The sequence below is a fragment of the Ixodes scapularis genome, unplaced genomic scaffold, assembly GCF_016920785.2.
Source record: "Ixodes scapularis isolate PalLabHiFi unplaced genomic scaffold, ASM1692078v2 PGA_scaffold6__148_contigs__length_123643588, whole genome shotgun sequence".
In the NCBI taxonomy this organism is placed as follows: domain Eukaryota; kingdom Metazoa; phylum Arthropoda; class Arachnida; order Ixodida; family Ixodidae; genus Ixodes; species Ixodes scapularis.
In genome coordinates, this window is record NW_024609881.1 from 55,285,309 (window position 1) to 55,312,868 (window position 27,560).

Genomic DNA, 27,560 nt, shown 5'->3' on the forward strand with positions numbered 1-27,560 from the left:
TTTGAGGGCCACGAAGAAGGAAGAGTAAAAACGCTTCTTTGTACGAACTTCGGGGCGAAAGATAAGCTACAGATAAGTGTGCAAACGATGCGGTGGGAGAACTCGAGCACTCACATGCCACTACATCTAGGAAACAGGATTTAACTCCCCTTCTGGGGCTTATTTCGCTCGAACACGCAACACGTGTTTTCGTACTCACAACTTTCGAACCAGCGTCTGCGTGGCGCTGCACGTCCGCAGGCGATTTTTTCTAAAACCGTGGATATCTCCTCGATAAAACAAAATGAAGCCCCCAAAGAACACAGAACGGCTTCCAATCGTATTTAGCAATATATTTAGCGCGTTTTCGCCTCCTTCTCTCACTCGGCTTCTCCGCGCATATGTTCACAGTATTCTTGGTGCAAGGGTCATTTGGAAAAAAAGGTATATTGAAAGCCTACCAAAGTTACCTTTTGTGTATACCCTGCAAATGTTTTCAATGCTTGTCAAAAAAAAAAAAAAAAGTTTTTTTTTAGCGTCGTTGCGCAATGGGGTGTGGGGAAGACGCTCTGCGTCGTCCATCACAGCCTCCAGAAACCGATACGTCACGTGACATAATGCGGTCACATGACGTCAACGTGACGCCTTGGCATCACGTGACGATATATAAGAAATAAAGATTTACCCAATGGTTTCCCAGGAACGAGTGAGTCGGACAAGTGTCGTGTCAACACGCGATTCTGGACGTATAACTTTTATTCAGTCGCCAAAAAACCTTCGTGTCAAATGCCGGGACAAATTTGTTCACCACACGCGGGTGGTCAAACAGGCTGAAAACGGGCACTGCCCCCCGGGGGTTGGCACCGGTTGTCGGGGGAGGAGGTAAATGCACGCGCTCTGCGGTGGTCATTGTCGGAATGTCTGCTGCCGGTCCGAGCCCTGGAATGGCACCGACGGCCGAGGGCCCGGTCGACGAGGACAGGTCGGCCAACTCTGCCCACAGAACCAACACACCCGTGTGGCGACGACCTGGCAACCCTGCGATTGGTACACCGACACTCCATCGGAGAGTTTTCGTGTATAAAGTAGTACCTGTAGCTCCAATGACGACACCCGATGACGGTACGATACGAGTCGTTGGAACGATCTACTCCCTCGTCTACTTTAGCGATGCCGCCAATTTTTAACCCTTTTGTCCATCTTGAGGTTCGACCGGTCCGCCGAACCTTCGAACCTTTGGCAAAATTCGACGAAGTTCGACTTCAGTCGGCAGGCAGGGGTTACAGACGACCGACACGTAAACGCTTTAGCGTCCTCTGGGAGCGACGCGTGTGGATGGCGGTTCTATGTTGGCACGGAGAGTGGCAGAACATCCGCGGCAGCACTTCGGCCGTACGCGACAAGGTCTGGTCAGTAATTGTGCAATCGTGTGTGTGCCGAGACGAGCGTCGCCAGCAGCTTCAGAAACGCAGAGCGGGGGGCGAGTTCCCGCAGCCAATCATATTGCGGCATTCGACGTTAACAACGCCAAAGGTACCAATCACAAGGCGCGACCACGACAAGACCACGCCCTGTGCTTCTCAAGCCGCCAGCGATCACCAGCAGCGCGACTTGCATTGGCCAACGTTGCTATGGTCACGCGATCGCTTCCGGCAGTCCATAGGAGAGAAGTGATACCCTGTTGCGGCGATGGAGGATGACACGGCGTTCACGTGACAGGGCGTCATGTGGCCGGCCTCCGGTCGTAACGCTTTTCGCGGATGGGAACGGGTTCGTGCCGATGGATGTAGCGGGGATTTGGCGGCCGCGTAACGCTTTCGCGTCTCCCGCTTTTTGTCGAGTGACCATCGAACAAAAACGTACCGCGAGTTTCAAAATGTTTCGGCATCATCTCCGCGTGGTGTCGGTGTAAAACGCCTCACCGCGGACCACGATGGGTGACCCGACCGCGGCCATCGGCAACATCCCGATGAAGACAACCAAGCAACACCAAAAACACATCGTCGCGACGCTTAACCAATCACGCACAGACAAAAAAAAAAAGTGCTGAATCACGTCGCATTTACTGTGCCTGATCGATTTAGCCGGTGATAAGGAACGCAGAAAGGAGATCCGCCATGACGATGCCCTTCGGTACGGCTGTGGGCATTGTGTGATTGGCTCCATCAGATCGAAGCGCCGATTGTGGTCGGGCCTAAATGTGAAAGGGAGTAAATATGTTTATAAAGACGTTGTTCGCGCTTCCAGGTGGCGACTTTCCTCGAAGCGGCGGGCAGCGTGGGGGTTTTTTGGGCAGAGAATGGCGGCGGACAGGAGTAGAACGATCAGAAAGACGCCATTTTGTCCGGGTGAAATTCTAGTTCGTCCTTTGGGTTGGTTGTCGTTACTTGTATAACTGTATCGAGGGATGATTGTCGTGACTCCGCGATAGGAGCTACAACGAGGAGCTGGATTCGCTGGACGCCATTTTGGTCATAGATCAGTCGGGCTTGGCAGTCGCAGTTCGAGTGTTTCTCGCGTCGAGTAAGCTCGGTGTCGTCTGTCGTGCCGGTTGGCAGCACTGAAGCGCACCACTGCAGATTCCTCCCAGCGTTACAAACAGGCGGAGTTACGCTTCCGCGTTGCCTAGTTGCGCTTCACCGTTGCCAACTGGCGCAGTTACGCTTTAGCGTTGCCAAGTGGTGCAGGTACTCTTCGGGGTTACCAACCGGCGCGGGTACGTGCCAGCGTAGCCGACTGGTGCAGTTACACAGTTGCCAATCGTTACAGTTACCCTTGAGTGCTACCAATCAGCGGCGCGACAGGCATCACTAAAGGCAACACTGAAGGAGCTAGCGCTACAATGATGGTACCCAAAAGCTAACATCTAGATTCGGGTGTAGACCAGAGCGGTCACAGGTCTGGCCTGGGAATTCGCGACAGCACTATACGGTTATGACAGGACCACCCTCCTGGTCGTGTCCAACTCGTTGCCTGAGTTCCGGCCTTGGTTGTCCCAGCGATGCCGAGTCTCGGACTGCAAGACCTATCCCAAGCCCCACTTACGCACCTTCTAGCACCAAAGGTTCTCGCCCGAAACAAGAGGTAGGTTTAGTTCTGGACAGGTGACTGCGGTTGTGGCAGTAACATCTAAAACTAAGCTACAGTAGAAAGTAAATGCAGACGGCGAGTATTCCTGCCAGTAAAGGGAAAGAATCTGCACCGCAACAGTCCCCACACCGAAGGGAATCGTAACTCGACAGGGTTGCCAACGAGCCGCCTTTCCTTCTTTCCGTCGGCCACTGCGGACAAAGTCGGCCGACCGTCGTACCTTCGGGGACTATGGTGGCTGGAACGCGTCTAGTCCTGGATGAACCCGAGTGTCTCCAACATGGCCACAAACTACGCCCCAAAAGCCGCCGCGTAATGCGACGGGTTGTCGCGATCCTTGCGGTCGGTTGCTGAAGCGTAGAAGAGGGGAATGCGCGGACGTCGCAGCGTCACAACCAGGGATGTGGCGAACTTGGTCGAATTTCGGGATTCGACTACGTTGGCGAACCCTGTACCTGTTGTCAAAACTTGCCGAAGTTCGACTCGCGAAGAGTGTTGCCCGACTGCGTCGGCGAACGTTCGACCTTCTGTCAAAACTCGGCAGAAATATTCAAGCTTTTAAAACAAAATGTTGCATACGGTGGTTTCTTTCAAAAATTGAGAGAATAAATACCTATACAATCACCAATGTTTGCACAACATGAAAATAAACATTCATTAATGATTTCGTCAGTTTGTGAATGCGAAACAACGTACCCGACAAACATTTGTACGTTTCCCCCGCCAGGCCGCGATAGTTCATTTTGAATGTTGGCGCATGGCGTTAAAAAGTTCGCAAATGTGTAACGCAGTCGAACCCCCACCTCGGCAGGTTCGGGACATCCCTGGTTACAACCGGTAACTCCTGGAGCGCGTCCGATTACTATACTCGTCGTCATTTAAAAAAAGTAAAAAAAAAAAAGAAAAAAGTAAGCTTTAAGCATTATTCTTGCACCGCACGAAGTAGTTCTTACAGTTAAGACTTGGTTGTCGCAGGAATAGACTTAGCTTTTGGCGTTTGAACAGTGTACGTCTCGATAAAATAACGGCAAGCTAATCTAAAATTCTCCCACAAATATCGTAATTCACTAGGATTAAAGGAGTAAATCCGTAATGCTCCGCAGGAAGCCGGACTCCTTTAACTAAGGTTCGTGGATGAACACGAGTATAGCCGTTCAGAGCGAGCCCCAGGAGAACGGGCGTCTGGCGCGTCCATCTTCACCTGCTGTTCCACCGCCAGGATCGCGTCGGACACCGGCATTGCCCGGCAACGAGGCCATTCTTCAGTAACAAAGACGCGGTGTGAACCCAAACCACCAAGAAGACAAGGCCTTTCCTCGTCTATCCTCATCGCCCAACTCGCGTCCGCGTCGCCATCAGCACGTCTTGCAGAGTCTCACGAGGAGTGCGATGCTAGCAGACGGCGACGCCAGGATGCACGCGTCTGCCGCTTCGTCAAGCCTCAGCGTCTTCGAAGTACCGCGCCGGCCTTGTCGTCTTTACGGGGTATCGGATGAGGCCGGGTGCGAGCCGCGTATCGGGCGAACACACCAATCGGAGAGACGCGTTCCGGTCGCCACACCAGGATGGGGGTCCTGGACAATGTTTGCAGAGGGCCCGGGCCGTCACTGCTGGGAGGGACCCCCGACGTCCAGCAGGGGTCCCAGCAGGAGGTGCTCCCCGTCGCCCTCCTGCTGCACGACGGGGCCTCCGGTCGGCTCGTTGAGCATTTGCGCGACCGTGCTGCCCGGCGTGGTCGTGGTCGTGCTGGTGGGGCGCTCGCTGCAACAGGCGCCCGCGGCCAAGAGGCGGCGCTTGCGGCGACGTCGCTTGCGACCGCTGCAGTCAGACGAGCGTCGGCTGCCCTCGTCCTCGTCGGTGCCCTGCGCATTGGGAACCGAGACGATGACTCAGTGACATGACAAAGCGACGGTAAAGTGAAACCCTTTGAAAAAAATGAAAGACGTTTACGAATCTCTGTAATGCGAAATTAGAGCGCACCTCTTGAGGAGGAGGAGGAGGGGAGGGTACGGAGAGGAGGGTATTTATTTATTCATTTAAATACCTTAAGAACCCTGAGTCAGGGTATTACATAAGGGAGTGGGTTAATATTAGCGAGGTTAACATTTGGCGGAACAAATCGATGTCTTGAGCAGAGACAATGGCTTCGGGCAGGCCGTTCCAGTCCACAGATGTCGCCGGGAAAAAAGATTTAAGGAATGCTGTATTTCGAGTGAAAAGAAGGCCAACTTTTGCATGGTGGTCAACGCGAGGTGATATGCGATCCGTGGGGAGAGGGGACGGGGAGGAGCGGTGATGCCCCTCCTACCCTCCCCTCTTTCTCCTCCCAGTTTCCCCACTAAATTTAGCAGGAAAATTGACGCCACGTGGCCTTAAAACGAAGTCAGTTTCCCCGCCAAATTTAATGGGGAACATGACGTCACATGAGTTTGTGTCAGACGCCCACGAACAAATTCAGTTTATCCGCTAGATTTACCGGGAAAGTTGACGTCACGTGACCTCAACACCAATTCAATTTCCCGTTAAATTTAGCGGGGCGGTTACGCCGACGCCAACGACGACGTCTCTATATGCGGGAACGGGCGCCTAAGAGCTGTGCTCTAAAATTGAGTGCCATCTAAATCCGTTTCACTTGAGACAAACTAATGGCAGTCATGAAACTATTTCATCGAGTCCCGCCGCTTTCGCACGACAATGGCAGGTGACGGCTGGTACATCTTAGATTCGAAGCGCCAGAAAACAAGGATAACAGAAGGAATAGACGAAACGATGAGCTACTGTCAACTGAATTTTTATTCGGAAAAACAAACATATATATACACACCCAAGCAACCATTTGCTTGTAATCAAACTTCTCGTGAGATGAATTCCAATTCCTTATCTGATAAAAGGACTGAGGAAGTGCTGATACATGCATCGCCCTTCACCCTGATTTTAAAAGCCTCGAAGATTTCTCTTCCTGTTCTTGTTTTATATCGTCCCAAAATCTGCGTTTCATCGAGTGCAGGAGAACACGGGCACCGATCACAATGAACGACCAAGTTTCCCGAGGGTGACCGCCTAACAGGGCCGGTTTGCTCGAAGCTGGTTAACTAACCGCGGTTAACCTGATTTCCCTACGAAAGGGAATTTCGGGTCACGTGACCGGCAGAGTAAGGACGGTGGGGAAACATGGCGGTGCCCCGGTGAGTGAGCGCCGCTCGCTTTGGAACCAATACGTCGTAGTAGCTACAGAAGCGGGCGCGTTAGTCAGCAATGAATGGGGCAGGAGGTTTTCGCGTTGCCTTACCTCACTTAAAACACAAAACATGAGCAATGACCTCGCCGCATTTTTTAGATAGACTTTCGACTCTGGCCATTCCTAAGCCTACATGAACGCGATAATGGTCGGCATGGCAACGTCTTTGGAAAGTGGATTGCCTTGAAATCGGCCGGGTATTGATAGCACACAAAATCATGCTACGAGTGTAGTTACACGCGCTGCACCTGCTGGCGTCTGCAGTAATAACTGTTCTGAAGCAAAAAGCCTAAAACAAATTTTGCCGTGCACGCGCGTTCGTCAAAGATTTATTATGATTGTTTACTTCAAATCTTTTATAAGTGGAACGCCAGCGCGCGCGGATCGTAGAAACACTTCCAGCGTTCTCCTCGATGTTCGGGTAATTTACTAATAGGTCCATTTTCAGTGGAGCCGAGTTACAGGTTTTTCAGTTTATGACGGTGTTATATACAGTTCTTACATGCTGGCCAACCATGCTGCCGGTGTACCGCCCGCCTTTCACTGCTCACTTCTTTCTCATCGTTTCTAGGACTGAACTTCATCGTCCTCTTTCGAACACGGAAGGAAATTTCAACGAGGCTTTTCTTCACTTCATACAGACAAATATTTAGAAAATTTCCAAACAAGGGTTAATTTAGTTTTACCTTGCCGATTATTTGTACCACGAGCGATAAAAATTGTTTCTTAAGCTCAAATGTATGCCGCGCTGCGTCACGAAAACCAGGCAGCGCGCATTTTTTTGGGTCTCCCCATTTCGGGAACCTGGCATGGAAGCCACGTATATTCGCCACAGCCAGTAGGTGACACCAGCTACCACCCCATAATAAAACACGGAGCTATCGCTCATCCAGCCGTCGTCAAACTTGGCTAGGTACTTGTAGGTACCTAGTAGGGAAGGGCGGTTAACTTTTAACCGCGGTTAAAGTTAACCGGCTTCGAGCAAACGGGCCCAGAAAGGTCATGCTCCCTGGGCCTCTCGTTGACGCACTTCCCCGTCTGCCCAATATACGTTCTCCCGCATGACGTTGGTATCTCGTAAACCACCGCTGTTTCGCATTCTACATATTTAATGGCATGTTTTTTTGTGCATGCTTCCGCCTTGCGTGACTTGTTATTCACCCTTGGACATAATCTGGATAACTTCGACGGTGCTGTAAACACTACAGGAACGCCGAAACGTCCGGCTATCTTTTTGAGATTGTGGGACAATCTGAGAATATACGGCAAAACCGCCACTTTCTGTTTATTCTGCGTGATGCCTTCCCCCCCGATTCACTTTCTCTTTTTTTCAACTTTGACACGAGGCTTTCGGCGATTTCCACAAGAATTCCTTCTGGATACCCCGCGTTTTGTAGGCGGCAGACTTGGGTGAGGAAGCTTGAACCAACAACGTGCTCACATGATTTTTCTAGCGCTGCGAGCATCAATGAAGTTGCCACTCCTCTCTTTACCAGCTTCGAGTGAGCAGAATCGAAGGGAAGCACACCTCTTTTTGATCTTGGCTCATATTTCCAGCAGACATGATTTTCCTCAAACTTCAAATTTAAATCCAAAAACTGGAGGTGCCCATTTTTCATATCTTCATGCGTGAAGGTCAACCCATTGGCATTTTTCGAGAACACTTCTAATACGCGTTTTATGGACTCTTCATTTGCACTCATGGGCCGGTTCACTAAAACCAAGAAATCGTCCACATACCTGAAGATTCTAAAGTCCCCCGTTTCCACTAGCTCCCTGCTGATCCCTCTGTCACATTCCGCCAAAAACATGTCACACAAGACCGGGGCAACCCGGGACCCAATACATATCCCTCGTTTTTGTACATACAACTCGTTGCTAAATGAAACCACCGTAGACTCAAGGAACAAGGCAAGCAGTTCACAGAAAGACTCAAGACTTGTTCCACATGAACTCCTAAACGCGGTTTCTCCCGAACTCTCAATGCACTTTTTTACAGTGGGAAATAGTAGTTCGTGCGGAATAGAGTAGAAGAGATCTTCCACATCGATGGAAAAGGCAGAGCTATAGCCGAACCCTCTTTCCCTCACTATGGCCAAGCCTGTGCCGAGAGAGAGATTGGACCACACTCCGAAATGAACGCTTACGCAATCGTTGTTTCTAATTCGTGCGTCGTGTTGTACTGACGTCTCGAACGTATACAGGCCTTTATATATAGCCTCCGTTTGGCGGTATCCTTCCTCCTTCATCAGCCTCAAGAAGGCCACCATTAGTTGGGCACATATGCCATACACTGAGCTGAGAGTAGTTAAAGTTGGCAGACAGAATGTCTAAAAAAATAAGGATTTATTGGGATGGAATGTTTCTCACTTTACACACGCTTACTGCTACGACGCTCCATCTTTTACTACAGAGGTGCGGCTAGGTGGTGGAAGTTTGGAGTGAAAATGGCGGCGAACGAGCTTACCTCGCTAAAAAGAGATAAAAAGGACAACCGGTTTCGGGCTATCACTCTTGCGGCTATTTTTACCGCAGGGAGGGACACCCGCGTTCACCAGCAACACCGCCCAGTGCCGCACTGGCTAGATTTCTTATCTACAACGGAGATACCGGACGTCCACTGGGTACTTCACGCTGTCTAAACATACACACGATTCATTTCTGCCAGCATAAACAACGCCCAAAAGCCCAACACCATTCATGTAAAAGTTAAACAGAATCTGCGTAACAAAGAACGGCGTCACCGTTGATGCGTATACAGCGGCGTTTGTCTATGGCAGTGGTTCTCAACTAATGACGCTTCGCGGACCCCTTGTGGATCGGCAGAGATGAAGGAGGACCCCGTTCGGGCTGAGGAGAAGGGAAATGCATAGGTTAGCTATAGGATAATGATTTAATAAGTGAAAATAACTAAAGGCTAGCGTGAAGTAAACTTCTCTCATTGACATACGCACCAGAAAACTCACCCGAAAATTTAAACGTTTCTGCTCAATCTAAAAAAAAAATAAAATAAATAAAACTCTTATTGCGGTGCTTGACTGATGAGGCACGGCTTCGCGGACCCTAATGGGTCCGCGGACCCCCATTTGAGAACCACTGGTCTATGGGAACCGCCAAGTAATAAAAATTATAAATTATACAAGCTCGATCATGCTGACAGAGACTGGTACGCACCGAATGTGTAACAGGCCTCCCAGGAAGGAAGAGAGGGGCATCTGAACGGGAGCGCCTAGCGAAGATTCGCTTTCATTTCTGAGCCACGCCGTGAGATGGCGCAGCATGACAAGAAAGGCCGAGGGGCGCGCGCCCCGCGAACAACTTGGGCTTCGCATGTTCCGATCCTCGACCCTGGATAGCTCGGTCGGCGAAGCACTTGGCCATGGCCTACGAGATTTTTCGAGTGCTGGTAGAGAGTGTTACAGCGGGACGCTTAGTAATGCTCGCAACCAAACCAAACCAAAGCTCCTATTTAAACCAAACAATGCGAAGAAATAGCCACGATTTATCACCACCACCATTGTCGTCCGTCTACTTCTTAGTATTAGCTCGAAATGTGATCCCCGTCTCTCGCCGCAACACAGACCTTTGGCGAGGAAGAAGTTGATCGAAATCTGAAGGTTCGTCTTTTCAAAGTGCGAAAGGAGTAGAACAAATGTCCGCGCACGTGAGTGAAGTTAGGGAAGCTGTTCTCATGCGTGACGACAGATATATTTCTAGCCTGTCCCGCCGGCCCAGACAGCATCCGCACGCGACAAATATAGATCCGCACTCAATCTTGCATTCTGAGGTATCATTCAGCGAAGCAGCGCGAAGACTGGAGCAGCGAATAAAAAGTACGAATCGAAAGAGATAGAGTTACCTCTCTATTCAGAAAGATGATAACAATGCAAATGCAGGCTTCATGCCGCGGGCTCAGATTTGACAGCGTACTTTGAGGCGATTCTGTTTCTGTTTCTGGTTTGGTTATACCCTTACAAAAAAATGAACTGACTTTCAATTGAAAGTGTAAAGGACTCACTCAATAGACCTCATTCAGTCTCAATTGAAACTTAATTGACTTTTTCTATTGAGTCGCTATTGATCCGTCCCAGACTATTGGCCAATGAGTCTTAATTGAATTTTTAGCAGTTGCATTTCAATTGAATTTTGGCAATAGTGTTTCAATAGAACTTTTGCTATTAAGTTTTAATAAAAATATTGCAATTGACTTTCAATTGAATTATTGCAACGTCCTTCAATAGAATTTATTGCAACTGCATTTAAAAAAAAATTGCTCTGGTTGAGAATTTTTTTCACAATTCTTTAAAGCATGCAACATGAAGAGAAACAAAGCACATAGAGGAAACAAACACAAACATTGTAACTAAGCACTCACAACCCACTAATCGTACTCCCTTGACTACCGCCTTATATACCCTACATAAGAAAGGTAATCATTTGGCCGGTGACCACCTCAGCATCTACTAAGGTTCCCAGTTTCCTATTTCCTCCTTGAAAGTCTCATAGATGATAAACAGTGTTTCGACGTCATTGGACTCTATCCCTTAATAGAAAAACATTGGTACAAGCAATAATCGTTCGGTGCACACGGGTGCAGTAATCCACAAACGACCAAACTCAATTGCATTCCTAATGAGTAAATTCAATAGAATCGATATTGACTTTCTTATGACCAAACTCAATTGCATTCCTAACGAGTAAATTCAATAGAATTTATATGGAGTTTCTAATGATCAAACTCAATTGCATTCCTAGTGAGTAAAGTCAATAGAATCGATATTGAGTTTCTTATGATCAGTCTCAATTGCATTCCTATTGCGTTAATTCAATCGAATCGAAATTGAGTTTCTTATGACCAAACTCAATCGCATTCCTATTGAGTAAATTCAATAGAATTGATGTTGAGTTTCTAATGATCGAACTCAATTGCATTCCTAGTGAGTAAAGTCAATAGAATCGATATTGAGTTTCTTATGATCAGTCTCAATTGCATTCCTATTGCGTTAATTCAATCGAATCGAAATTGAGTTTCTTATGACCAAACTCAATCGCATTCCTATTGAGTAAATTCAATAGAATTGATGTTGAGTTTCTAATGATCGAACTCAATTGCATTCCTAGTGAGTAAAGTCAATAGAATCGATATTGAGTTTCTTATGATCAGTCTCAATTGCATTCCTAATGAGTAAATTCAATAGAATCAAAATTGAGTTTCTAATGGTCAAACTCATTAGACATTGAGTTTATATCGAGTTTCAATTGACTCTACAGGAACACAATAGAAAGTCAATTGAAACTGATTGATCATTTTTGTAAGGGTAAGCGCTGCATACGGAGAGCTAGAGAACTGGCTCGGCTCGCTTTTTCTACTGGGCAGCCGAGCGTCTGAACAGGCCAGAACAGAGCGCGCGAAAAATCTATAGGAGGCCACGACTTGGCTCACAATCTCAAGGCTGTGAATCCTGCCGGGGGACTGAAGTCTTTTGATATGGTTCCCTAAGGTCGTAACGCTTTTCGGTGCCGTCACAGCCGGCCGTTACAAAACTCCATGGAACTAGGCTGATAAAACACATTCGGTGTTAAAAGCTAGTATCAGCTAGTACGGACGGTTGCCATTTCCATACCGACTGATCAGTGAAATTTGGTTGGGCAGGTAGCGCCATCTTATGTGGAATTTTCGAAACTCTGAGATGTTGCCAGCTGTCGCAATCATTGGACCCGAGCTTGAACATTCGAGTGTCCTGCCGACACAGCATTCGTGTCCAATCGTTTCGAGGCGTGGCCTTTCCAAAGTTGCCCTTCTTGGCCACCAGCCGCGCTGACTAACAACCCATCGCTTTTTTATTTTATTTTTTATTTTGTAGGGTAGAACGTGCGCGCACCAGATTGCAAAGAGGCACTGCACTGCCACTCGGATCGCAAATTTCGGTTGTGAAGAATTTGAAATTAATGATCGTATTTAGCATCGATATGGAATTCTTCACCATGCTCACTAATTTCAGCTTTTTAAATATATTGTTATAAGGCTTAAACCTTGCCGGGTATTCTTTTTAAAGGAGGGTTCAGTTAATTGTTGAAATTAAAAGCTGCGGCATAGCAACAGAACAAGAGCACAAAAAGACAACAACAGAGAGAAGGAACATGCACGACACACAAGCACTGACTCGCAACCGAATCCATGCACAAAAGGAAGAAGAAAACGCAACGAAAGTCATGCGGTGCCAGAGCGTGTCATACAGGGAACACCACCATTTTAACTACGATGTCTTTGACCCGCATCAACTCGCCCAGCTTACAACAGTTCTGTAAAAGTTGTGGGTAGATGGCGCAAGCAGCCACCCGATGGAAAGGGTTCAGCCGTATCCATCCATCCATGCATCCGAGGCGCCTGCTGTGCACTGCTCTAAGCCATATATAGCATTACAAGTATTCCTCTTCCACGTCACAAAGAGAGCGCCTGGATTCCGACCGCTGTACAATGGATGACCTAAAGGGCCGCACATTTTCATCAAACTTGTATCGCAGTACGTGGAGTCCGTCTCCGTAAATAAATGAAAACCTCCCGGAAATTTCAACGACGGGCCGAAACGCAGACGGGTGCAAGCACGTTCACTATTCAGTAGTATACCACAACCTTTTGGTAACGGTGTCGCCGTGGCTCTCAACAGATGGCACCACGTGTCACCTCAATTCTCTGTCTGTCTGTCTGTCTGCCTCTCTCTGCAGCGGTCCGTTGAAATTACTAAAGCGGTGAACCTAACGCAGGAAATAACACATACAAAGATGATCGGCCTGTTCCCCTTCATATTGTGTCCCACACCGCACTTCCCTTTTAAACGGTTCATCAACGGCCTCCCTAACTCAATTTCCTCTAACGACGCATTTTAGCAGACGACCGCGTAATCGCAACTTCCAACGGTCTACATCTAATTCCCTTTCCTCCATTTCACATTTCAGCCGTCGGGCCGCACGACTTCTTGTTGCACACTTGGATGGCCGGAAGCTCCCCGCTTCTCTTTCCCGCGTCTATTCCGGTAGGTGGCGCCGCGCCCTTATAAAGTTGCGAACACTGTAGTATACCACGAAATCACTTCCCCTGACGACGTAGGCACTCCTTCAAGAAGAGCGAGTCTATGTTTCTCATTAGTGTATCGAAGGCCTGTAATGTTATTGAATTAATGAATGATTGCTTCATTCGATCTTGTTTTCGTCTCCCTGTAGATTACCACGTCGTGGCCTAACGTTATTAAATAAATCCGGTTACCGCAAAACAGATTCAAATCTTCGTTCTACGGACGTCAGTTGACGGGACCGCCCAACAAGTTTCGACCTACGAAGCTGAGGAGGAAACGGTGACCGAGAAGCAGACGATGTTGTTGTTCGATTGGAGAGAGTTCAGGAAAAGCTCCTCCCAAAGCGAACGCTGGACATGAAGAGATTCCCGCGTTCGCTCTGCTAAAGTGGAAAGAGCTTCCCACGAACCCTCAATCTGCCACCATGCGTCTATCCAGTATCCTCCTAATCAGAGCACGGCACTCTCATTTCCCCCGCCCCCTCAGTTGCTCTCCGCCTACATAGATTTATCGGTGTCATTATAAGTTTCGATATGACGTGGAATAAGCAAATTAACTTACCCGGCGCATATAAAAATTCTGGGCCGCGTAGCATGGTCGGCGGAGTTCGCGGCGCAGGTGTTTGCCAGCCGGCCAACTCTCTTCGAAAGTGGCTTGCGGTGCCACGCTTCACTTTTTCAAAATCGTATCAGAGCTTGCTTGAGTAAGAAATGTAATTCTGCAGTAATATTAGAAAATGCGCAGAGTTCCAAAGTGTTTTAAGGTGACCCGATGGATGGCGCCCGCGTGTTCTATCGCCTTTGCGGGTATCCTTCCGATAGTGGAGACTGTAGAGGCGTTACAGCAGCTTTAATCCGTCTGTGCAGAGGAGGCCCACGCGCGTGGCCGTCCCTTAACAGCAAGAAGTCTGCGATCGTGCAACTGGCCGGGCCTTAAGAGCCGAATCTGGGCGACTGTATGCTCAAGGGTGAGCGAGTCCCCTGGCAAGGTACCTACAAGTACCTGGGTATTATACTTACAAATAAGCCAGAGTACCTAGCTGAACACCATCTGCACCTCCAAAAGGCAGCCATGCGAAAGACCAATGTCCTTCGGAAGGAAAACCTATGGAAGCTTCCATCAGTTCCTCGTTGCAAGAGAACTTTGGAAACCAGCCATGGTACCTGGACCGAGCTTCGGCAACGCTGTTGTGTGCATTCCTGGGGACATCCGGAACGCGCTGGAGCGACGTCAGAGAGATGTTGGGAGGCAAGCCGCAGGGTGCCGCGGAATGGCCGCAAACGAGGCTGTCCAACACATTTTGGACGGTCATTGTTCGAAGCCAGAGAAGCAAGCAGTAAGATCGGATATGACGGGCGGCTGCGACTCATGAACCGAAATCTGTGGGCCAAGAGACTGTTTGCGTATATATCTCAGACAGGAGTGCAGACCGAGTGGAAGAAGCGACTGTACCAGCTGGAAAAGAAATATGGCTTCCACGCTGTGCCCGTGGCTGCCACTACAGAGCAGAAGTGGGAAATGCAGGTGCGGAAGAGAGTGCGCGAGGAGGAGGAGGAGGCCTTGCAATGGGCAGAAGCGGTCAGGTCGAAGTCAATCCTGAACCTGCTCACCTTCTGGAAATATGAAATAACGACGGAGAACACTTTGTATGACAATAACCTGGGCAGCCGCCTGCTCTTTGAAGCACGTGCTGGAGGTCTGAGAACGTTGGTGTACCGAGAGTGCCTCGATCAGCAAGTGGAATCAACATAATGCCGCCCGAAACCATCGAGCACGTTGTGCTGTCATGTCCAAGCCTGCACCCAAAAGCACCCAGTGGACAGGTGGCCAGAGCAAGACAGCGGTATAGCAGCCCTGGCGGGGCCCTACGCCGCGATCCATCGCTGGCAAAAGCCCTCGGATTCCTAACGTCTGGGACAACGCAAGGTGTGGCAACCGGCGAGCAGTACAAGGACTCAGCCGAAAGGTCTAAAAGGCGTCCGGAAGATTGGTGGGGATGGACACAAAAGCGATAAAAAAAGCTCGTTTTTTTCCTTCTTGGGTAAGGGAGCGGTCTCCTCCTCTCCCTCAGTTTCACGGCGCACACGAGAGGCGATCGGAACATTTTGCAACTTGGCTGCCAAAAGCCTGACATTGATCTCTTTATATAACCTTTGGTTAGCTCATCTATCTAGCCAAGCGTGGTCGCAGTAGCAAGCCTTCCGGTTGATCCATTGGTCAGCATCAGTCAGTTAAACATGGCGTCCTTCCAGAAAATTTTGCAACTCGGCTGTTAGCCTGACAGTGATCTCTCTATGTGACCTTTGGTTAGCTCATCTCTCTAGCCAAGTGCGGTCGCAGTATCAAGCCTTTCGGTTGCTCCCTTGGTAAGCATCAGTCAGTTAAACATGGCGTCCTTCGAGAAAATTCTGCAACTCGGCTGTAACCAAAACCTGACAGCGATCTCTCTATATAAGCTTTTGCTAGTTCATCTTTCTAGCCAAACGTGGTCGCAGTAGCAAGCCTTCCGGTTGCTCCCTTGGTCAGCGTCAGTCAGCTAAGCATGGCGTCCTTTCGCGATTTCAAACGTACCGGAGCGTGACAAAGACTTCGTGCAAAGAAGGGAGTTTTGCCAAAGAAATCCACACAGTGGCGAATGTGTATAGCGGTGAATGACCTTCGTGTGCTACAGTAACTCCTTGGTTCTGCGGCCGTGCGGATGTCCAAGGCGACCCAAGCTCAGGGCGGCACAGCACTTCGATCGATTTTTGGATCATTCAGTCCGAACCGAGAGCCTCATCACGAAGAAGCGCCGAATTAAGGTGTCCGAAGTTGCCGCAGAATTGAACATTTCGTGTGGAAGTGCTCTCAGAATTTTCCATGACGTTTTGGCTTTTGGGTATGTCGAAGGTCTCGATGGCTGCCACGGAACCTCTCTATGCGCAAGATCGACACCACATTTTGCATTCATCGGGGGTGCTTTTGAGTACCTAAGAAACCGACCCATGAAGGTGTTCACACCCGCCTTGTGACTGGGGATGAGACGTGGCTTTACCAGTGGGACTCGGAAACAAAACAACAGCTTGTGCAGTAAACGTAAAAGTGTTCGGACTCCCCCCCCCCCCCCCCCCCCCCCCCCCCCCTTTCCCGAAAAAAAGAACACAAAAAACGTTCTCCGCAAAACTGAGTAAGGCCATCGTGGAAACACGACGAGGATTCGTCACGATCCTCCTTCTGGACGACAACGCCCTCGTCCACGAGTCTCGTGTTACCCAAGCTGCCATTCGAGAGTGTGCTTTCGAAAAGCTTGACCGCTCACTCTACAGTCCCGATCTGGCCTTTAGTGACTTTTTGATACCCGAATCTGAAGAAACACCAACGGAACAAGGCTCGATGACTTTAACGAACTGCCAACTTCCACAAAACAATAACGTAACAAAAAATGTATCTTCTTTTTTTAAGGCGTTAGCCGTTTTTTAGAGAGACAGGAGAAGTGCATTAGTGTGAGAGGGGTTATGCTGCATAAGAAACTTTCTAAGCCCTGGTAGTTTTCTTTATATCCGAGTTGCAAACTTGTCTGATCATCCCTCCTACTTGCGTTCAAAATGTCTTTATGCCATTTATAACGATCAAACCAGCATTAAGAAACAATACATCTATGAAAGAGCCCGTAGTTCATTTCGCAACGCAACAATCATGAAAGAAAAGTGCGAGAGTTGAACTGCCGATATTTTTACCCACTCTTGTTTCCCTTTAACCATTCGCGAACGAAATAGACTAGACCGTGAAAATGTAAATTCAACCATGTTCTTTTCATTTTTACAACACACTCATTAGCTGTACTGCAATAAACACTTCGCTCTTATCTTTTTATGTGCATATTGTTCGTGTTTATGTGTATAATTTGTACTGGCTCCATGTTACCCGTTCTTTACAGTAATGCCCTCTGGACGATGTAGCGGTATCCGAATAAATAAATAAACCTGTAAAGCAGCCTTGAGCTCGAAGCGCAGCAAATGTAGTGGCCTTGTCAAGCACACGTGGTCGACCTGTCCCGCCAATGAGCCCCACGTGATGATCACCTTTTCTTTGCGCCCCCCCCCCCCCCCCCCCAAATAAAAAAAAAATCGAAACAACTTGCCGTTCAATATATCGATTTACTTACGACTGCTGTTCTTTCACTAAAAGAAGAGCAACTTCTCATTTTCTTTTTTTCAATTCAGCCAAGTTCACACACACAAAAAAAAAAAAAAAAACACTTTTGACAAGAGCTTTCGATTTCCAAAGCGTCAGGGGCACAAACTGACGCTTTGGACCTAACCTCAACCAAATAGCTAACCCAACTTTTTTCAAATATTAAAGCATGAATTTTTACATAAGGAAAGCTCTTGCGTCCAGAAATTTGTGCAGCCGTGAGCGGGCCATGTCGGCACAACATGACGTCCCGGAACATGACGCCATGTAAGATAGCTTCACGCAAAAATGACATAACGCAACGCCACGGAACGTGACATTACGCAACACAGAGCCCCACATGACGCGAGACTCTCAAGGGACGTCACGTAACACCGTGACACGTCACCGTGACGTCAATTCATAAGCAGTATTCGCTTACGCGTCAGAAGATTCCCGGCGTGGCCGAAACTTATCCTCGGTCTTTCGCTGTCCCGGCCGTCCCGGATTTTGCGGGACCGTCCGTATAATTTTCGCACAGAGTCCCGAATCCCGCGACTCGTCCCGGTCGGGACAGCGTTATGTCCCGGACTGGTGAAATCAGGGCCTAGTTGAAATACTTTACACGAGTCGCGCTTCGAAAAGCTCCGAAAAGGTCAAAAAGCTCGACAGAGAACGACGTCGGCGAGGCAGTGAACTGAAACAGAGATAAAGTATAATCGCGACGGCTTGAGCGCTGGCTGGCTGACTGCGGGGGGCTGTAGCCGTTAGCCGCCTTATAGCATGCAAGCCATGGCAATCCCATGCCGATTCTCGGTATGTGTCTTCCACTAGCGCTGACAGATGCCGTATCCTCCCGAAGGAAAGAATCAACAACCATGTTACTGTCATCATCATTTTGTGACACCCTACGCAACGTTATAGCAAGGTTTACCCCCCCCCCCCCCCCCCCTTTTTTCCCGACTTCCTTCACTCAATAGTTGGTAACCCTATGACGCTGAGGCGTGTGTAGATGCCCTTCGTTGGGGCTCGGCACGTAAATTCGCCCAAATTTGACTTCAATAAACAATATATTCTGCTTCCACGACCCTTCGACAAGACTATTTAATGGCTTCTAAACAAATTTTAAGCGATTGGTTCAAAATGCGGCATCAAGGTCGCGGCCAATTTGTTTTTCCAAGACTCGCAACGATTGTTGCAAAAAGTAAAAAAAAAAGTATTTATGTTAGAGTGAACTAGAAAGGGCTCTTTAATGGCTTCAGAAATAGCACCGGCGTGCTATTTCTGAAGCTTCGTACGTGGAAAACTTATTAGAGGGCGCTACGAGCCAAGTGGCTTGGATTTGCATAAACAAAGATAATTTTAACACAAATCGTATTTTGTCAGACGTCTTTTTTTTTTTTAAATCGTTGCGTTTAAACGTTACGCTTGACCGGCACACAGGTCAGGGTCATGAAAACATTACAGCCCCGGGATATATTTTTATACAACCTAGACGTCAGGCGTCACGTGAATACCTAACGTCACCGCGACCTGACGTGTCGTCTCAACGCCATGCAACATCACGACGATACCTTGACGTCAACGTCATCGTCGACAAAGCGTTAGAGGACACTGCGTCCTGACGTCATATGGCGTTACGACGTCGTTGTCAACGTTGACGTCGACGACGTCAAGACGACGCCGTCCTTGTCAATGCGACGTCATAAAGACGCTTGGCGTCAGGTCGTCGACGTTGTTGTTGACATGATACAACTCGACGTCACGACGACGTCCCGACAACTTCACGACGTCAAAACTTCATCGTGACGGCGCGTCGACGTCACGCGACGTCAGTACGACGTTAACGTGACGTCATAGCGACGTTTGACTGCGTGGAGCGTCGACGTCGTCCTCGACGCGGCGCGACATCACGACCACGTTACAACGGCGACTTGTTGTCGCATAACGGCGTCGTCCTCGACGCGACGCGACGTCCCGACGACATCTTGGGAGTCCCTCAACGTCGTCGTGGCGTGATCGTAACGTCACGTCCTCGTGACGTCGCGTTTTGACGTAACCTCTGACGTCGAGACCATAAAAAAGATATAGCCCCTCAAAAACTATATTACCCACATGACCTTGAGCTTTGTATCGATCCAGCGTAACGCTTGAGTAACGGTCGAGCGTTGTGGTGGAACCAAAAGCATTTTTCGTAGAAATCGGCCGATAAAGCACATTCTGCGTTCAATACGTTTCATCAATCCTTTGTTCGGGACGCAGATTTTTAATTATACTCGTTGCGTCGAAAGGTCTAATGCACCAGATATGTACCCTGAACGTTGTAACCTTATGTGCCGCAACAACGCGAGGTTGTCAGGGTGGCCAACATTAAATTCCTCGCACCGAAATTTAAGTCAAGAAGGGGCCAAGTCCTCTCCCACCATCGCCAACTCGAGCACTTTGCTACGACGAGAATCCAGGCGAACCAAGCCACTTTAGGGTGCCTCCAGTTGCCGGCCGCTCCGTTGACAAGGTGGAGACACCCGCCATTTTGTGGCGAACTTTGGAATGCTCTCACCGGCGTCATATTTATTTATTTATTTATTTATTTATTTATTTACGTACCCTCAAGGCCCTGGGGCATTACAGAGGGGAGTGGTACAAGACAAATTTGGAACGCAAACAATATACAAACACTAAAAGCCAAGCACGAAAAATGTAAAAAAAAAAATGTGTAAACAAATTAAGAAATGTATAAAACAAGGCAAACAAACAAAGAGAAATATTAACATAGGTAAGTAGTCAACGCACTTTGAAACGAGTCAAAGGATGGTATGTTTACTAATTGCGCGGGAAGGCGATTCCACTCTGAAGATGTCCTTGGAATAAAAGAGTTATAATAGGCTGAGGTTATGCAATGAGGAATTCCGACTTTAAATTGATGATCTACGCGCGGCGAGATGAAAACAGGATTTAACATTAGTTTGTTTTTTAGCGAAGTATTGGAATGATAAATTTTATAAAAAAGACACAAACGAGATATTTTTCGGCGTAATGAAAGAGCAGGAAGTGATAAATTAGTTTTCATAGTTGAGACACTAGATCTGCGATGATAGTAAATATATTGCGCCTATATTTCCAAAACTTTACCTAAACACAACGTTTTTGCACCACGACTTTTTCAAACACACCCTACAGGACCGACACCCAATGTGGAGCTAACACTGACCTCAGGCGCCATATTGTGGCGCTTCATTATCTCCACTGGTGTCTCGACCCTGTCAGCGGAAGCAGCAGGCAGATGGAGGCACCCTAAAGCCACTTCGATCACAGCGCCACCACGCCAACTTTCCACATTCTGAGCTTCAGCTGAAAGCATGAGCGGATTCCCGTAGTTCGCCCCCGACTCAATCATCTCTAGTTGACTGCATTCAGGTGTGGCATTTATAGGGCAGTTTCAGGAAACGCCTTTCACTTCCGGTAAGCTGCGTTCGGCCATGTTGACGAACGGCATCTGCCACTTTCTCAAGCAGTTAGCACACTGACAATCGGCAACGGACAATAAAAGCGCAAAGAAAAACAACTGGCATCTACCTGTACCTTTAAAGTCCTATAATGTATCGAATGCATTATAGGGAATCGGTGTATCACCTGACGCATATTTTTCCGCTAAATTTAGCGGGGAAACCGAACGGTAGTATAGGTGACATGACGTCGAGTCACGTGACTTCGATTTCCCCGCTAAATTTAGCGGTGAAACTGGATCGGTGTCGAGGTCACAAGACGTAAAGTGTCCCGCTAAATTTAGCGGGAGACTGAATTGGTGTATAAGTCATGTGACGTCAATTTCCCGTTAAATTTAGCGGGGAAACTGAATTGATGTTTCGGCCGCGATACGTGAATCTTTCCGCTACATGTAGCGGGTAAACTGAGGTGACGTATAAATCGCGTGCCGTCGATTTCGCCCTAAGTGTATAGATCACGTGACGTCAGGGGAAGTCACTTTCCCTGCTAAATTTAGCGGAAAATGCACTGACGGACGGGCAAAATTAGGGAATTGCCGGGGGCTAACAAAAAAAACAACAACAACAACAAAAAAACAGGGGAGCTGGTAAATTAACTTCATAAAAAAAAAAACATACAAACCCAAGACTGGAAAAAATAAAATAACGGACAAACACACACACACACACACACACACACACACACACACACACACACGCACGCACACACGCACGCACGCACGCACGCGCGCACGCACGCACGCACGCACGCACGCACGCACGCACGCACGCACGCACACGCGCGCACACACACACACACACACACACACAGTCTCGTGTGTACGTGATTTTCCGCTATTTCCTTTTTCGCAGTCTCTTTTTATTTATTTTGTTCTAGACTGCGCACGGACATGACGAGTGACTCCGTCGGGGACTCAACGCAGTAAGGGCCAGCGGGGACGTATTTGGGATGCTTAAAAGCCAAGCTTACTCCGATTTCTTCCTCTTCGGGGATGCCCGGCGGCGTCTGCCCTTTTTGTCCGTTGACGACCCGACTGACTCCTCGAGCACTCGACATTGTCTTAACTCCAGATAAAGACCGGTACGTATAAAAGTAGAGTACCGGCCGAGTCTCTTTTACGTTCCCAACTACAGTAACTAACGCACCCTAAAAAAAAAAAAAAAAAAATAGAGCGATTTAGAAAACAATGCCTTCTCGTATAAAAAAACGTAGGGCGAAACTTCACCAACATGGCGTCCGGCTAGACTTCGAGTCTAAAGATACATCGCGTGAAACAACCCCCACGTAACCGAAGCATGTCAAGAGGCGACCATTGCGTGCCTATCTTTGTGCGTGTACCAAAGCAATGAGTAAAGCAGCGCGCAAAACAATGAAGACCGGGAGAGCGGTACACAGGACGAGTGCGTGAAGGTAACTTTCAACGGGTGTCCGACATACTCACCTGCCCATCGAAAAGACTTACCAACTTAGGTTTCGTGCTAGGAAGAACGTAATTAGTATATTCGAGTTTTTACCCTCAATGTTGTTTCTCCTGCCACTGGGCTAATGTCGCATAATTTCTGGCTAGAATTTCATAAAAAAAGATGTTTGAAAAAAGTAAAGCAGAAAAGGTTACGCACCTAACTTCCTCTCTAAATTTAGCGGGGAAACGCTCACCCGCTAAAACGCCACAAATATAAAAAAAAAATTTCAACCTCAAATTTTGTGTACCATGATCATAACAATTAAGCTGCCAAAGTTTCATTTTTAATTTTTTATATATATTTTTTAGCTATTGCTGTTGATAATCCGCTAATAAATTACTACTCTTATCATTACCCAAAAAAATTAATGTGTTCGCAATCACGGGATTTTTCTCCTGATCAGCACCTGTGTGTGTGTGAGAGAGAGAGAGAGACAGAGAGAGAAAGAGAGAGAGAGCAGGGCCGTTTAAGCTACGGGCTAAGGGGGCTGCAGCCCAGGGGCCCCAATCATCGGGGAGCACCATGCCCTGAGTCGTTGAAAAATAAATAAACCAAAAATTATCTTGGACAGAAAAAAAAAAAAAAAAAATATATATATATATATTTTTTTTATAAGATAAAGCAAAATGGTTTTGGAAAATATTCCCACTACATCCGAGGAAAGAGGCACGACGAAGATAAAAGCACAGCAAGCGAAGCCGAAAAACACTATGCGCGTCGATTTTCTTTTCCTAATTCTTTTTCAGTTGGTGTACACAAAGGCCCATGCATAAATTTGACGTGCGACCGGCCCTTCATGCTACTTCTTCACGTTCTTTTCAAAACAGCTTTGAAGAAAAGAAGTCGCAGAGGGGCCCTCAGCCTTCTGGGGTTTTCCGCCCATCTTTAGAGAATCAAAGAGGAACATCATATATGGCGTCTCCCTCTGGCGTGCAAAAGTGTGTTTTTAAAGCGAGGCCTTTGAATCCGATGCTCCCCGGCGAAGGGAACAGGGGTGTTGTCTGTGCGGGTGTCTGAGTGAAGTTTTTCCTAATTGAAGATGAAGAAGACTTCAACTTCTTTTGTTCTTATGGAGCACTCTTTCACGCTTGTTTTAGGAGCGAGAATGGGTTTTTAGCTAAATCCTTGTTTACGCCGAAAGCTGCCCAAATGGTTTTACTTCTCGAAGTGTTCATTCTTTCCATGTTGAACCTTTTAGGAAAGCGGAGAGCTTTCAGCAACGTGGATAACGTTCTTTCTACAACAATGAGTTTGAAGTGTCCCCGCCTATTACAAGTCAGAAGAAATTCCTTCAGCCTTCGGGGGAAAGTTGCATATAAAAGCATTCTTTAAAATTCATTAAAAAAAAAAAAAAAATGGGGGAGGAAACTTTGCTGCAAACAACAAACGGGACATTCTTAGTTACTGGGCTTTATGTTTCTGCCTCTGAATGACCGACTTTGTTAAGCCAGAGAGGGAAAGTAGAATGTAGACATCCAGATCACTTATTCGCTGGCCCCAGTTCTATCTGAGTGCTTTGGTTTGACTAACGAAAACTGGCGGTTCGGACGAGACCGTTCTTCGGGTGGCACATTTCCTTTAAATTCGCAGTCCAAATGTCAGGTCACGAGCACGTTATTGGGGCGTCTAAGCGAAAAGCAGACTTTTAAGAAAGAAGGAAGTGAAAAGAGCTATCGAGGTTGATTAAATGTGCAACCAGTTGTCCTAAGACATTGAAAGAAAACTCTGCCAACTGGGTCATCAAAACGTATAACCACTGACTACCTATCAGGGAGCCTGGCCTGATATGCTGGCCCGTCTGCTCTGTCCATTCCCACTTACTACTACGTGTGAGTGCCTGCCCAGGGGGCCACCCAACCATCCGCCATCATGGCCGCAGAGAACCGTCTCAAATAAGGAGTCCTTCGATAAGCGCGTTTCTCAAGCATCGGGGACTATATCCAGTCAACTATACCGGAGCCGGTTGCTGTCCATGAAAGTAGGAGTGTCTCAAAAACACTAAAGCGCGAAACACATGTACGACGAAGCTGTCCGATCCGACGTCCGACCACGCAATACGACGGTCGTAGGCGAGGGTTTTCAACGCTCTCCGATGCTACGAAAACCCTCGCCCCCCAAGGTCATTCCGGCAGTCCGCACGTCGGATCGGAAGGTTTCGTCGTACATGTGTTTCGCGCTTTACACCTCCTTCCACGAATTCTGACAAATGTGCCTCAAATGGCCTCCGTAACCCCTCGAGGTAGGAGCCATCCGCGTAGAAAGCAATCCGGCAAAGAGGCCTGCCGCCGTACCTGATAACTTTCCAAACCAGTGCATCGAGAAAGAAATGCAATACTTTTCAAATTGATCGCAATATTTTTCTATTTCTGAGAAAGCGGACACCTAAATTTTGTAAGAAAGACCGCTAGTCACTGTGTATAGCTGTTCAAAGGACACCGGATGGTTCAAAGCATGTGCGTTTTGTTTCATGCACAAATCGTTCGAGGTTCAAAATAAAGCGATTCACGGGTTTTGTGCCTTGAAACGGGCGAATAAAAAAAAATACAAGAGTTTATGAAAAGAGTGCAGAAATGCCGTTGTTGTGCGTCTAGCTCAGTTCGGCACTTCTGACCCAGAGCGCTTACTGGAAATCGAGTCCGGGATTCATTAGATTGCCGCGTTCCGTTCATAGTAATTTTCTTGAAGTTGTCATATTTCTCCCCTTTTTCAGTGATAACATTGCGCATTAATGTGACTCAAGAAGGTACAAAATGTAAAAAGTTTAAATCAACTTAGGCTTCCCAAAATGCACCATGTTAATCAGTGATATCATAATCATCGTTGTTGTGATAACCATCATCGCGTCATCATCACCATCACCATCATCATGAGGGCCTCAGCAGCAACTTTAGCCCAGGGCGCCGAAATTTCTTAATCCGGCTATAAAAAAAACAAAACAAAAAAAAAAAAACGTAATTTTTTTTTTTTTATGGCTTGTTTTTAGGATAATACTGCTTGATCGAAGCACCGATGCACTTTTTCGCCTCTGCCCAATAAAATTATAAATGCGCTTTTTTTTTTTTTTTCGTGCACGTGAGTTTGAGAATTTTTGACCTGCTTCATTTTCAACGCTGGATCTGGTCCCACAAACCCCTGCTGCGTTTGATCAGTCCTGACACCCAACATGGTACAAGTGCACTCGCTATTAAATGCTATAACTACCTTTTTTTTTTTTTTTGTCCTTGTCTCTGCACTTGCACTTTGACTCGGGTCATGCTGTATCGATCTTTCAGCTTCCGCTGGCGCCTGCAGGTTTTGTCACACGAGCTAATTCTAGCTTAGCTAACCCGACACCATCTCCGAAAAATAAACCACATAATTATAATTATTATTATTGCCGTATTATGTGGAGAGTGGCGGGACTCTACACGTGCGGAAAACACAATGTTTCTTTTTCCTCTCCAGATCATCACGACGAGAGGTGAGAATATTTTGTGAGTGACGGAGTATGTTAATGATGGTTCGTGTGCGACAGAAGCTTCTTTGTGAGCTAAGAAAGCATGGCACTTTGTCAAAGCGTACTTTGTACGAGAACTTTTTGCATGCGGACATTGCACTGGGTACGAACCATGGTGCATAAAATGCGGTATAGATGAATGAAGGTGGTACCTTGCTGACGGGGGCAGCGGAGGACCTCGGAAACAGGCTGTCCTCCTGTGGCAGGTCCTTGCGTGCCGAGCCGTGGGCGGCCGCGGCGGCTGCGCAAGTGAAGGCCTTGGCGAAGGACTTCTTGAAGTTGTCGCTGAGGAAGGCGTACAGGATGGGATTGACGGCCGAGTTGGCGTACGACAGCAGCTGGCTGAGCAGGAAGACGGTGACCGTGAGGGCCGTGGTCTGCGACGGCCCCACGCAGCTGATGTACAGCTGGCCCGCCCAGTAGGGCAGCCAGCAGATCACGTACACGGTGATGACCGTGAGCACCAGGTAGGTGACCTTGCGGTGCTTGGCCCGGTGCCGGGACCGGGGCCCGACGCGGCTGAGCCGCAGGATGACCAGCACGTAGAAGAGCAGGATGAGCAGCAGCGGGATGGCGAAGCCCAGGGTGAACGAGTAGAGCGTGAAGGCCGCCTGGCCGTTCATGGCCGGCGACTCGGGCCAGACGATGGTGCACGACTTGGGCCCGACGTCCACCACGCTGGCGTACATGTAGACGGGCACCATTAGCAGCGCGGACACGGTCCAGGCCGTCAGGCAGACGAACTTGGCGATGAAGGGCGTCCGGTAGCGCGGCGACGAGATCGGGTGGCAGACGGCCACGTACCGGTCCGCCGACATCACCGTCAGCAGCAGGCTGGACGTGAACTGGTTGATGGACGTGGTGGTCATGTACACCTTGCACATGGCCGCGCCGAAGGGCCAGTACTTGAACACCATGGTGGCGATGAAGAAGGGCAGTCCCACCAGGAACATCTCGTCGGCCAGGGCTAGGTTGAAGATGTACATGTTGGTCACCGTCTGCATCTTGGAGAAGCGGAGCACCACGTACAGGACGAGCGAGTTGCCGCACAGGCCCACCAGGCACACCAGGCCGTACAGGAGCTTCGAGAACTCCACCACAAACTCGGGGTGACTGGTGAAGAAGGGCTGGTCGCCGTTGTCGGGCTTGCTGCAGTTGGTCGGGGACAGCAAGACGGCCAGCGGCGCCGCGGCGCCGCTGGCGTTGGCCGCCTGGCACAGGGTCTCGTTGGTCATGGCGCGGGCCACGCCCGAGGGATCGATCGCGTCGTGGCGGCAGCCATGGCTGCCGGCGCTCGTTGTTCCCGCCGCGGGCTCGAGCCGCGGTTCGGTCCGCGGTCCGGACGCTGGCCGACGGGACGGGGCGACCGAACCGGCCGGGCCGACGCTGCCCCGGTGTCCGGCGGCGTCGTCGTGCTGGTCGTGGTCGGCACTGGGCTCTCTCACCGGCGGTCCGGACTCCGAGCCGCCGCCAGGGCTCCGCGTCCGAGGCTCGAGACGACGGCGACGCACTGGGGTTCCCGCGCACCGGTGCGCCGCGGCGCCATTTTCGGTCGCTCCGCG

At 48.6% G+C, this 27,560-nt stretch overlaps 1 protein-coding gene across 1 annotated transcript; it reads right to left on the minus strand.

Annotated features, from left to right (window-relative positions):
* Positions 1-706: 706 nt before the first annotated feature.
* On the minus strand, positions 707-27,528 carry LOC121832859 (somatostatin receptor type 2-like). Its single transcript, XM_042294467.1, has 2 exons — positions 26,151-27,528; positions 707-4,931 (listed from the first exon to the last, which is right to left on the minus strand). The coding sequence occupies exons 1-2, from the start codon at positions 27,231-27,233 to the stop codon at positions 4,674-4,676; spliced, it is 1,341 nt and encodes a 446-aa protein (XP_042150401.1). The 5' UTR covers positions 27,234-27,528; the 3' UTR covers positions 707-4,673.
* Between the last annotated feature and the right edge of the window lie 32 nt (positions 27,529-27,560).